Genomic DNA, 14,501 nt, shown 5'->3' on the forward strand with positions numbered 1-14,501 from the left:
TACTTACATGAGGAGTGTGCGGCACAATGGCCCTCTCTCCTGATGGCGGCATTACTTACATGAGGAGTGTGCGGCACAATGATCCTCTCTCCTGATGGCTGCATTACTTACATGAGGGGTGTGTGGCACAATGACCCTCTCTCCTGATGGCTGCATTACTTACATGAGGAGTGTGCGGCACAATGATCCTCTCTCCTGATGGCTGCATTACTTACATGAGGGGTGTGCGGCACAATGATCCTCTCTCCTGATGGCTGCATTACTTACATGAGGGGTGTGCGGCACAATGATCCTCTCTGCTGATGGCTGCATTACTTACATGAGGGGTGTGCGGCACAATGATACTCTCTCCTGATGGCTGCATTACTTACATGGGGGTGTGCGGCACAATGATCCTCTCTGCTGATGGCTGCATTACTTACATGAGGGGTGTGCGGCACAATGATCCTCTCTTCTGATGGCTGCATTACTTACATGAGGGGTGTGCGGCACAATGACCCTCTCTCCTGATGGCTGCATTACTTACATGGGGGTGTGCGGCACAATGATCCTCTCTCCTGATGGCTGCATTACTTACATGAGGGGTGTGCTGCACAATGATCCTCTCTTCTGATGGCTGCATTACTTACATGAGGGGTGTGCGGCACAATGATCCTCTCTCCTGATGGCTGCATTACTTACATGAGGGGTGTGCAGCACAATGATCCTCTCTGCTGATGGCTGCATTACTTACATGAGGAGTGTGCGGCACAATGATCCTCTCTCCTGATGGCTGCATTACTTACATGAGGGGTGTGCGGCACAATGATCCTCTCTCCTGATGGCTGCATTACTTACATGGGGGTGTGCGGCACAATGATCCTCTCTCCTGATGGCTGCATTACTTACATGAGGAGTGTGCGGCACAATGACCCTCTCTCCTGATGGCTGCATTACTTACATGAGGAGTGTGCGGCACAATGATCCTCTCTGCTGATGGCTGCATTACTTACATGAGGGGTGTGCGGCACAATGATCCTCTCTCCTGATGGCTGCATTACTTACATGAGGGGTGTGCGGCACAATGATCCTCTCTCCTGATGGCTGCATTACTTACATGAGGAGTGTGCGGCACAATGATCCTCTCTCCTGATGGCTGCATTACTTACATGAGGGGTGTGCGGCACAATGATCCTCTCTCCTGATGGCTGCATTACTTACATGAGGGGTGTGCGGCACAATGATCCTCTCTCCTGATGGCTGCATTACTTACATGAGGAGTGTGCGGCACAATGATCCTCTCTCCTGATGGCTGCATTACTTACATGAGGAGTGTGCGGCACAATGATCCTCTCTCCTGATGGCTGCATTACTTACATGAGGGGTGTGCGGCACAATGATCCTCTCTCCTGATGGCTGCATTACTTACATGAGGAGTGTGCGGCACAATGATCCTCTCTCCTGATGGCTGCATTACTTACATGAGGGGTGTGCGGCACAATGATCCTCTCTCCTGATGGCTGCATTACTTACATGAGGAGTGTGCGGCACAATGATCCTCTCTCCTGATGGCTGCATTACTTACATGAGGAGTGTGCGGCACAATGATCCTCTCTCCTGATGGCTGCATTACTTACATGAGGGGTGTGCGGCACAATGATCCTCTCTCCTGATGGCTGCATTACTTACATGAGGAGTGTGCGGCACAATGATCCTCTCTCCTGATGGCTGCATTACTTACATGAGGGGTGTGCGGCACAATGATCCTCTCTCCTGATGGCTGCATTACTTACATGAGGGGTGTGCGGCACAATGACCCTCTCTCCTGATGGCTGCGTTACTTACATGAGGGGTGTGCGGCACAATGATCCTCTCTCCTGATGGCTGCATTACTTACATGAGGAGTGTGCGGCACAATGACCCTCTCTCCTGATGGCTGCGTTACTTACATGAGGGGTGTGCGGCACAATGATCCTCTCTCCTGATGGCTGCATTACTTACATGAGGGGTGTGCGGCACAATGATCCTCTCTCCTGATGGCTGCATTACTTACATGAGGGGTGTGCGGCACAATGATCCTCTCTGCTGATGGCTGCATTACTTACATGAGGGGTGTGCGGCACAATGATCCTCTCTCCTGATGGCTGCATTACTTACATGAGGGGTGTGCGGCACAATGATCCTCTCTGCTGATGGCTGCATTACTTACATGAGGGGTGTGCGGCACAATGATCCTCTCTCCTGATGGCTGCATTACTTACATGAGGGGTGTGCGGCACAATGATCCTCTCTCCTGATGGCTGCATTACTTACATGAGGGGTGTGCGGCACAATGACCCTCTCTCCTGATGGCTGCGTTACTTACATGAGGGGTGTGCGGCACAATGATCCTCTCTCCTGATGGCTGCATTACTTACATCATTGCATGCTGACTGTCATCCCTATTTGTGAGGTCCGTCACTGTGCTCTCTGCTATTCTCCGGCCATGAGACATTAGGGTAAGTTCACACCGGGCGTTTTTGCTGCTTTTTTTTCTGCAGCAAAACCTGATCTTCTTGGCAGGAAAGAAGCTGCTTCCAAAACGCTGGTTTCGGTGCTTTTTTTGTTGTGTATTTGGTGCGGTTTTTTGGTGCGGTTTTCTTTTTTGTCCATGCTAATGTCCTTGAATTTTCAGCAGCAAATAATGATACCTGCGTTTTTGCTGCGTTTTTTCACCACCCATATAAGTCAATATGTAAAAAACACTGAATAAAACGCAGCAAAAATGCTGAAAGAAGTGACATGTTCTGTGTCCGAAAAACACGAAAAAAAGCACAAAATAGTGATCACACAAAAACCCAATGTGCGCAGGAGATTTCTGAAATCTCATAGGCTTTGCTCAGTCTACCACCCTACCCGTGCCCTCCGCTCCGCTGATGACCTCAGGTTAGCATCCTCAATAATCAGAACCTCCCACTCCCGTCTCCAAGACTTTACACGTGCTGCGCCGATTCTTTGGAATGCACTACCTAGGTTAATACGATTAATCCCCAATCCCCACAGTTTTAAGCGTGCCCTAAAAACGCATTTGTTCAGACTGGCCTACCGCCTCAACGCATTAACCTAACTATCCCTGTGTGGCCTATTAATAAAAAACAAAAAAAAACAACATAATCAGGTTCCTCGCATCGTGTTCTCATACACTTCATGCAGTTAATAGCCTCTGTGTCTGTACTGCTACATACTTAGGCTGATAACTGGTTCATGCAGCTTTACATGAACACCCGAGCCTTACACTATGGCTGGTCCAAATAACTAAAGCAATTGTTACCATCCACCTCTCGTGTCTCCCCTTTTCCTCATAGTTTGTAGCTTGCGAGCAGCAGGGCCCTCATTCCTCCTGGTATCTGTTTTTATCTGTGATTTCTGTTATGCTGTAATGTCTATTGTCTGTACAAGTCCCCTCTATAAGTTGTAAAGCGCTGCGGAATATGTTGGCGCTATATAAATAAAAATTATTATTTGCTGGAACTGTAAAAAGCAGCTGAAAATTAGCATTAGAAAACGCAGCAAAAACGCCCTGTGTGAACTTACCCTTAATGTGGACGGAGAAGTTGTGGGTGAGTAATAATTGTACAGTTACTTTTCGGGGTCTTCGTATATTTACTGGGTAATGTAAGGAAACGCTCCTGAAGAATGTCCCTGATCTCGATGGTCTCCTTCCTGGGGGGATTCCTGGCCGGCCTCTTCTCAGTTGCACACAAGGATATAAATATCCATCTTGCAGAAGTCTGTGAAGGTCACTGGATTCTAGAGGGTCTCTTCAGCTGAAAAATAGGTCAAATGCAAGGGTCCGCACATCTGCCGCCTGCAGTAACCTCAGGGGGCAACTGAAGCATGAGCAGTCGGTGAACAGAACCACCACCACGAGCAATGCTGGACCTGTCCTGAGACTATGGGGGTCTCTGAGTTACATCCCCTCTGCTGCCCCCAGAATGTGAAATAGATCCACATAAAATGCCTAGGTGATGGCTGACTGTTCTGTCTTTTTTCAAGGTTGAAGATCGTAAAGATTTCCTTCAAATGCAAACAGTTTTTCATTCAGCTGAGGAGAGAACTGGTGAGTGATGGCCGACACAGCGGGGGCTGTGGACGGAGGCCGAGGGGCTGTGGATGGAGGCCCGGGGGGCTGTGGATGGAGGCCCGGGGGGCTGTGGATGGAGGCCGGGGGCTGTGGACGGAGGCCGGGGAGCTGTGGACGGAGGCCGGGGGGCTGTGGACGGAGCCGGGGGGCTGGGGCCAGAGGCCGGGGGGCTGTGGACGGAGGCCGGGGGGGCTGTAGTGCCACGTTACCTCTCTACATCCCCAGCATGTAGTGCCATGTTACCTCTCCACATCCCCAGCATGTAGTGCTACGTTACCTCTCTACATCCCCAGCATGTAGTGCCACGTTACCTCTCTACATCTACAGCATGTAGTGCCACGTTACCTCTCTACATCCCTAGCATGTAGTGCCATGTTTCCTCTCTACATCCCAATCATGTAATGCCACGTTACCTCCCTACATCCCCAGCTTGTAGTGCCACGTTACCTCTCTACATCCCCAGCATGTGGTGCCACGTTACCTCTCTACATCCCCAGCATGTGGTGCCACGTTACCTCTCTACATCCCCAGCATGTGGTGCTACGTTACCTCTCTACATCCCCAGCATGTGGTGCCACGCTACCTCTCTACATCCCCAGCTTGTAGTGCTACGTTACCTCTCTACATCTACAGCATGTAGTGCCACGTTACCTCTCTACATCCCCAGCATGTAGTGCTACGTTATCTCTCTACATCCCCAGCATGTAGTGCCACGTTACCTCTCTACATCCCCAGCATGTGGTGCCACGTTACCTCTCTACATCCCCAGCATGTGGTGCCACGTTACCTCTCTACATCCCCAGCATGTGGTGCTACGTTACCTCTCTACATCCCCAGCATGTGGTGCCACATTACCTCTCTACATCCCCAGCATGTAGTGCTACGTTACCTCTCTACATCCCCAGCATGTAGTGCTACGTTACCTCTCTACATCCCCAGCATGTGGTGCCACGTTACCTCTCTACATCCCCAGCATGTAGTGCTACGTTACCTCTCTACATCCCCAGCATGTAGTGCCACGTTACCTCTCTACATCCCCAGCATGTAGTGCTACGTTACCTCTCTACATCCCCAGCATGTGGTGCCACGTTACCTCTCTACATCCCCAGCATGTGGTGCCACGTTACCTGTCTACATCCCCAGCATGTAGTGCCACGTTACCTCTCTACATCCCCAGCATGTGGTGCCACGTTACCTCTCTACATCCCCAGCATGTGGTGCCACGTTACCTCTCTACATCCCCAGCATGTGGTGCCACGTTACCTCTCTACATCCCCAGCATGTGGTGCCACGTTACCTCTCTACATCCCCAGCATGTGGTGCCACGTTACCTCTCTACATCCCCAGCATGTGGTGCCACGTTACCTCTCTACATCCCCAGCATGTGGTGCTACGTTACCTCTCTACATCCCAATCATGTAGTGCCACGTTACCTCTCTACATCCTCGGCATGTAATGCCACGTTACCTCTCTACATCCACGGCATGTAATGCCACGTTACCTCTCTACATGCCCAGCATGTAGTGCCACGTTACCTCTCTACATCCCCAGCATGTAGTGCTACTTTACCTCTCTACATCCCCAGCATGTAGTGCCACGTTGCCTCTCTACATCCCCAGCATGTAATGCCACGTTACCTCTCTACATACACGGCATGTAGTGCCACGTTACCTCTCTACATACACGGCATGTAGTGCCACGTTACCTCTCTACATCCACGGCATGTAGTGCCACGTTACCTCTCTACATCCACGGCATGTAGTGCCACGTTACCTCTCTACATCCACGGCATTGTAGTGCCACGTTACCTCTCTACATCCACGGCATGCAGTGCCACGTTACTTCTCTACATCCACGGCATGTAGTTCCACGTTACCTCTCTACATCCCCTGCTTGTACCGTAATCTGAGCGATCGCCATCTGCCCCATTATATGAGGATTGATAATGTGTTACTAACAAGTGAAGCCACAATTATCAATCACCAATGCTATAATTTCACTTAGTGACGGACACACAGGATGTTTCCACTTGCTGCAATTATGAGTTCAGTGATATGCCGGAGCCAGGAGACACAGGGAGGACATGGCGGCTGCAGATGGTGGTGCACACGTTACTACAGGCTTACGATGCACACATGCCTTGATTAAAGGGTTAATGTGCAGACGTCGTGGCTAGAGGGTCAGGATGCACACATTTGTTGGTGAGGTGGTTGGGTTGCACATATGTATGTACAGGGATGGGGTGCACACATGCTGTGATTACGGGGCTGGGGTGCACACATGTATGTTCAGGGATTGGGTGCACACATGCTGTGACTGCAGGGTTGGGGTGCAAACATGCGGTGATTATGGGGTTGGGGTGCACACATGCTGTGATTACGGGGCTGGGGTGCACACATGTATGTACAGGGATCGGGTCCACACATGCTATGAGTGCAGGGTTGGGGTGCACACATGTATGTACACGGTTGGGGTGCACACATGCTGTGACTGCAGGTTTGGGGTGCACACATGTATGTACGGGGTTGGGGTGCACACATGCTGTGATTACGGGGTGGATGCACACATGCTGTAAGTGCAGGGTTGGGGTGCACACATGCTGTGATTACGGGGTGGGGGTGCACATGTATATGCGGAGTTGGGGTGCACACATGCTGTGATTACGGGGTGGGGGTGCACATGTATATGCGGAGTTGGGGTGCACACATGCTGTGATTACGGGGAGGGTGCACACATGCTGTAAGTGCAGGGTTGGGGTGCACACATGCTGTGATTACGGGGTGGATGCACACATGCTGTAAGTGCAGGGTTGGGGTGCACATATGCTGTGATTACGGGGAGGGTGCACATGTATATGCGGAGTTGGGGTGCACACATGCTGTGATTACGGGGTGGATGCACACATGCTGTAAGTGCAGGGTTGGAGTGCACACATGCTGTGATTACGGGGTGGGGGTGCACATGTATATGCGGAGTTGGGGTGCACACATGCTGTGATTACGGGGAGGGGGTGCACATGTATATGCGGAGTTGGGGTGCACACATGCTGTGATTACGGGGTGGATGCACACATGCTGTAAGTGCAGGGTTGGGGTGCACACATGCTGTGATTACGGGGAGGGGGTGCACATGTATATGCGGAGTTGGGGTGCACACATGCTGTGATTACGGGGAGGGTGCACATGTATGTGCGGAGTTGGGGTGCACACATGCTGTGATTACGGGGAGGGTGCACATGTATATGCGGAGTTGGGGTGCACACATGCTGTGATTACGGGGAGGGGGTGCACACGTATATGCAGAGTTGGGGTGCACACATGCTGTGATTACGGGGTGGATGCACACATGCTGTAAGTGCAGGGTTGGGGTGCACACATGCTGTGATTACGGGGAGGGGGTGCACACGTATATGCAGAGTTGGGGTGCACACATGCTGTGATTACGGGGAGGGTGCACATGTATATGCGGAGTTGGGGTGCACACATGCTGTGATTACGGGGAGGGTGCACATGTATATGCGGAGTTGGGGTGCACACATGCTGTGATTACGGGGAGGGTGCACACATGCTGTAAGTGCAGGGTTGGGGTGCAGACATGCTGTGATTACGGGGTGGGGGTGCACATGTATATGCGGAGTTGGGGTGCACACATGCTGTGATTACGGGGAGGGTGCACATGTATATGCGGAGTTGGGGTGCACACATGCTGTGATTACGGGGAGGGTGCACACATGCTGTAAGTGCAGGGTTGGGGTGCAGACATGCTGTGATTACGGGGTGGGGGTGCACATGTATATGCGGAGTTGGGGTGCACACATGCTGTGATTACGGGGAGGGTGCACATGTATATGCGGAGTTGGGGTGCACACATGCTGTGATTACGGGTTGGGGGTGCACATGTATATGCGGAGTTGGGGTGCACACATGCTGTGATTACGGGGAGGGTGCACATGTATATGCGGAGTTGGGGTGCACACATGCTGTGATTACGGGGTGGGGGTGCACATGTATATGCGGAGTTGGGGTGCACACATGCTGTGATTACGGGGAGGGTGCACATGTATATGCGGAGTTGGGGTGCACACATGCTGTGATTACGGGGTGGGTGCACATGGTTCTCCTGTCTTGTTGTCAGACGTCAGTCTCTGGTTATCCTCTCTGGAGGGAGATGAGATGTGGGGGTCATGACGTCGTCTTCTGACCCTCGTGGTCACTAACATCGTCGACCTGTTTTTCAGAATGAATACCGAGAGACCGTGCTGGGATTTAACATGGTGAATTACCGAGCCTGCAAGAATGTGTGGAAGACGTGCGTAGAGCATCACACCTTCTTCCGGCTGGACTCTCCGCTGCCTCCTCACAAGAACTTCTTTGCTCAATATTTTACGTTGGGTTCCCGCTTCCGGTACTGGTGAGTCTTCCGTGTCCGCACCGTAGAAAATCCAACCATCGGCGATCACACAGCTCGCAGCCCTGAAATAAGAGGGAAATAAAGGGGACACGAGGCGTCTGATTTGACATAGCGTTCACTGATTTTTCCCAGTGAGAATGGTGTAGCTTTCTGGCATTGGACGTACTATTCCATCTATGTGACCTGGGACTTAATTCCCATGGACAGAACAGTACGTCAGAGGCGATCAGCCGCGCTCACGGGGTGTGCGGCTGAGAGCGGCCGGGTGTCAGCTGATTCTCACAGCTGACACCCGGCACTAAGTGCCAGGAGCGGTCACCGGATGGTTCCTGGGATCATTCCTGGGGTTGGTTCTGGGATCGTCCTTGGGATTGGTTCTGTGAATGGTTCCTGGGATTGTCCTTGAGATCGGTTCTGTGAATGGTTCCTGGGGTTGGTTCTGGGATCGTTCCTGGGGATGGATCTTTGATCGTCCTTGGAATTGGATCTGTGAATGGTTCCTGGGATTGTCCCTGGCATCGGTTCTGTGAATGGTTCCTAGGTTGGTTCTGGGATCATTCCTGGGGTTGGATCTGGGATCGGTTCTGTGAATGGTTCTGGGGTTGGATCTGGGATCGGTTCTGTGAATGGATCCAGGATTGGTTCTGTGACATGTTCTAGGGTCGGTTCTGGGATTGTTCCTGGGGTTGGATCTGGGATCGTCCTTGGGATTGGTTCTGTGAATGGTTCCAGGGTTGGTTCTGGGATCATTCCTGGGATTGGTTCTGTGACTGGTTCCAGGGTTGGTACTGGGGTTGGATCTGGGATTGGTTCTGTGACTGGTTCCAGGGTCGGTTCTGTGAATAGTTCCAGGGTCGGTTCTGTGAATAGTTCCAGGGTCGGTTCTGGGATCATTTCTGGGGTTGGATCTGATATTGGTTCTGTGAGTGGTTCCAGGGTCGGTTCTGGGATTATTCCTGGGGTTGGATCTGGGATTGGTTCTGTGACTAGTTCCAAGGTCGGTTCTGGGATCATTTCTAGGGTTGGATCTGGGATTGGTTCTGTGAGTGGTTCCAGGGTCGGTTCTGTGAATAGTTCCAGGGTCGGGTCTGGGATCATTCATGGGGTTGGGTCTGGGATTGGTTCTGTGACTAGTTCCAAGGTCGGTTCTGGGATCATTCCTAGGGTTGGATCTGGGATTAGTTCTGTGACTGGTTCCAGGGTCGGTTCTGGGATCGTTCCTGGGGTTGGATCTGTGAATGGTTCTGGGATCATTCCTGGGGTTGGATCTGGGATAGTTTCTTTGACTGGTTCTAGGGTCGGTTCTGGGATCATTCCTGGGGTTGGATCTGGGATCGGTTCTGTGACTGGTTCCAGGGTCGGTTCTGGGGTCGCTGCTGGTCCTCTCTGTGCTGTATAGAATATTCTTGGTTATTGCGATTTCCTGGCCTATAGATCCACCCTCGTTACTGACGCACTGATGGTCACCCAGCTTTCCCATAGCCCTGAACCTTGGTGATACATGCCCTTTATCTTGTACCTTCCTGATACATAACCGTTTCCTCAGTAGAGCATCTTTCCTCCCTCATTGTGATGGTGCTAGAGAAGATGCTAATTTCGGAGTTCTGCACGGCGTCCCCCCGCATAGATGGGCCGCACATTTCTGACAGATCCAGTTCCATCCTCGCTGCTTCTCTCCTCCATTCACAAGTGTCAGATATTTCGCCGCTGCTTGACAGGCCCAAGTGTGCTGGCAGAGTGTCCATTTCTAAAAATTCCCCGAGTCTTGGCTCCGGCCACATGTGCCGCCTCCGGTCTTCTCCGTGTAATCTCTTGATCACTGAGGCGAGGACATTCCCAGGGTGCTCCCCCCGGTCTGCAGACATATGAGCCGGGGCTCAGCACCTGCTGCTTACGGCTCTCGTCTTATCGCTGCGGTAAAGCCTTGCTTCACTATCAGCCATTTAATTGCTCCAATGTCAGACTTTCCAGCGCTGCTTCCTGACCTCCGTCCTCCAGATTTCTGTGCTGGGAAATTCCTTAACCCCTTAAAGATTCAAATTTTTTTGTTTGTTTGTTTTTGCACTTTTATTTTTCCCTCCTTTTCTTCCAAGTGTTAGAACCTTTTCCATTCTTCAGCACCGTGGCCGTACCAAGGATTGTTTTTCATTAAATTAATTTTATAATTTGATCTCACATCTACAGACAAAATGGTAATTTGCTTTTTTTTAATTGTTTCCCTTTTTTGTATAGTTTTTAATGGGGAAAAGGGGGAATAGAAACTTGTTTCTTTTTATTATTTTTTAAATATTATATCTGTTTATAGATTTTTCTTTTTTTGCTGGATTTGATCATGTGATTATTTCATCACTTTTTCTATGAACTGAAATGTAACTCACAAGCTGGGCTTTATAGGCGTATCAAGATGGCGGCAACGGAGACCTTCCGTAGACCCTCATCTGCCATAGTAACCCATCAGCATCATGTGATTGTGTACAGGGGTCCCTTCACAAAGGGGAGTGTCTCCACTCTAATAGCTGCCCCCCCGTAAAGTACAGTAATGATTTTCTGTGATTACGTCTCGCATTCTGCCTTGATGACTTTGCTCTGCGGCGTCCTGTTCCCTGCGCCGTCAGTAATGGCTCCGCTATTGTCCTTACAGCGGGAGGACGGAGGTGCAGTCCGTGCAGTATGGGAAGGAGAAGGCCAACAAGGATCGAGTGTTTGCCAGGTGAGATGAGCGTCAGTGTACGGTATAATGGATGGGACCTTACAGCATTACATTCACAGGGGTCCTTCAAGAAAAGAAAGGAAGAAGCAATGTAACTCCTGGAGGATTCTGCCAATGTGATGTCTAAGGCCTCTTTCACACTTGCGTCTTTTTCCTCCCGTCGAAACCCGTCGAGTTTTGAAAAAACAGGATCCTGCTAATTTTTCTGCAGGATCCTGTTTTTTCCCATAGACTTGTATTAGCGACGGATTGTGACGGATGGCCATCTGTTTCATCCGCCGTGCACTGAATCCATCGTCAAATAGCGGGCCGTCGTGCAGAGAAAACGTTCAGAGGAACCTTTTTCTGCACGTCAGAAAATTGCTCAGCAACGGATCCTGCGCTGTCCGTCGTCGGCTAATGGAAGCCTATGGATGCAGGATCCGTCGCTGACCGTCACACACAGGAATCCAGCGACAGATCCAGTTTTTTCATTCAGGGCATGCCCAGAAGGATTTTTGAAGTCAGGGAAAATTTCTCTCTCTCATGACGTACCCCGAACGACAGAAGTGTGAAAGAGACCTTATGTACAGAAATACACAAGCAGGTGATGTGTCCATCATATATATGTGGCTGCGGCTTTCCCAGAATCCAATAAGCACGCTGAGGAAGGTTTACTAAGCTGAATACACCATGATATATACCGCCAATATAACTACTATAATACTGCCCCTATGTACAAGAATATAACTACTATAATACTGCTCCTATGTACATGAATATAACTACTATAATACTGCCCCTATGTACAAGAATATAACTACTATAATACTGCTCCTATGTACAAGAATATAACTACTATAATACTGCTCCTATGTACAAGAATATAACTACTATAATACTGCCCCTATGTACAAGAATATAACTACTATAATACTGCTCCTATGTACAAGAATATAACTACTATAATACTGCTCCTATGTACAAGAATATATCTACTATAATACTGCCCCTATGTACAAGAATATAACTACTATAATACTGCCCCTATGTACAAGAATATAACTACTATAATACTGCTCCTATGTACAAGAATATAACTACTATAATACTGCCTCTATGTACAAGAATATAACTACTAGAATACTGCCCTATGTACAAGAATATAACTACTATAATACTGCCCTATGTACAAGAATATAACTACTAGAATACTGCTCCTATGTACAAGAATATAACTGCTATAATACTGCTCCTATGTACAAGAATATAACTACTATAATACTGCTCCTATATACAAGAATATAACTACTATAATACTGCTCCTATGTACAAGAATATAACTACTATACTACTGCCCCTATGTACAAGAATATAACTACTATAATACTGCCCCTATGTACAAGAACATAACTACTATAATACTGTCCCTATGTACAAGAATATAACTACTATAATACTGCCCCTATGTACAAGAATATAACTACTATAATACTGCCCCTATGTACAAGAATATAACTACTATAATACTGCCCCTATGTACAAGAATATAACTACTATAATACTGCCCCTATGTACAAGAATATAGCTACTATAATACTGCTCCCTATGTACAAGAATATAACTATTATAATACTGCTCCTATGTACAAGAATATAGCTACTATAATACTGCTCCTATGTACAAGAATATAACTACTATAATACTGCTCCTATGTACAAGAATATAACTACTATAATACTGCTCCTATGTACAAGAATATATCTACTATAATACTGCTCCTATGTACAAGAATATAACTACTATAATACTGCTCCTATGTACAAGAATATAACTACTATAATACTGCTCCTATGTACAAGAATATAACTACTATAATACTGCTCCTATGTACAAGAATATAACTACTATAATACTGCTCCTATGTACAAGAATATATCTACTATAATACTGCTCCTATGTACAAGAATATAACTACTATAATACTGCCCCTATGTACAAGAATATAACTACTATAATACTGATCCTATGTACAAGAATATAACTACTATAATACTGCTCCCTATGTACAAGAATATAACTACTATAATACTGCTCCTATGTACAAGAATATAACTACTATAATACTGCCCCTATGTACAAGAATATAACTACTATAATACTGCTCCTATGTACAAGAATATAACTACTATAATACTGCTCCCTATATACAAGAATATAACTACTATAATACTACCCTATATACAAGAATATAACTACTATAATACTGCTCCCTATATACAAGAATATAACTACTATAATACTGCTCCTATGTACAAGAATATAACTACTATAATACTGCTCATATGTACAAGAATATAACTACTATAATACTGCCCCTATGTACAAGAATATAACTACTATAATACTGCTCCTATGTACAAGAATATAACTACTATAATACTGCTCCTATGTACAAGAATATAACTACTATAATACTGCCCCTATGTACAAGAATATAACTACTATAATACTGCTCCTATGTACAAGAATATAACTACTATAATACTGCCCCCTATGTACAAGAATATAACTACTATAATACTGCCCCTATGTACAAGAATATAACTACTATAATACTGCTCCTATGTACAAGAATATATCTACTATAATACTGCCCCTATGTACAAGAATATAACTACTATAATACTGCTCCTATGTACAAGAATATAACTACTATAATACTGCCCCTATGTACAAGAATATAACTACTATAATACTGCTCCTATGTACAAGAATATAACTACTATAATACTGCCCCTATGTACAAGCATATAACTACTATAATACTGCTCCTATGTACAAGAATATAACTACTATAATACTGCCCCCTATGTACAAGAATATAACTACTATAATACTGCCCCTATGTACAAGAATATAACTACTATAATACTGCTCCTATGTACAAGAATATATCTACTATAATACTGCCCCTATGTACAAGAATATAACTACTATAATACTGCTCCTATGTACAAGAATATAACTACTATAATACTGCTCCTATGTACAAGAATATAACTACTATAATACTGCCCCCATGTACAAGAATATAACTACTATAATACTGCCACTATATACAAGAATATAACTACTATAATACTGCCCCTATGTACAAGAATATAACTACTATAATACTGCTCCCTATGTACAAGAATATGACTACTATAATACTGCCCTATGTACAAGAATATAACTACTATAATACTGCCCCCATGTATAAGTATATAACCCCTATAATGCTTCTTCTATGTACAC

The 14,501-nt window shown here is 47.1% G+C and overlaps 1 protein-coding gene across 5 annotated transcripts in view; it reads left to right on the plus strand.

Moving 5' to 3' along the window:
- Positions 1 to 14,501, plus strand: part of PTPN4 (protein tyrosine phosphatase non-receptor type 4) — a 69,985-nt gene that overhangs the window by 28,608 nt on the left and 26,876 nt on the right. For all 5 annotated transcript variants that reach the window (XM_077273269.1, XM_077273267.1, XM_077273271.1 and 2 more), the window contains 3 exons: positions 4,015 to 4,078; positions 8,340 to 8,512; positions 11,154 to 11,222. In XM_077273269.1, the coding sequence (XP_077129384.1) occupies positions 4,015 to 4,078; positions 8,340 to 8,512; positions 11,154 to 11,222 (306 nt within the window). The remainder of the gene's footprint in view (positions 1 to 4,014; positions 4,079 to 8,339; positions 8,513 to 11,153; positions 11,223 to 14,501) is intronic.

Source organism: Ranitomeya variabilis, chromosome 7, assembly GCF_051348905.1.
Source record: "Ranitomeya variabilis isolate aRanVar5 chromosome 7, aRanVar5.hap1, whole genome shotgun sequence".
In the NCBI taxonomy this organism is placed as follows: domain Eukaryota; kingdom Metazoa; phylum Chordata; class Amphibia; order Anura; family Dendrobatidae; genus Ranitomeya; species Ranitomeya variabilis.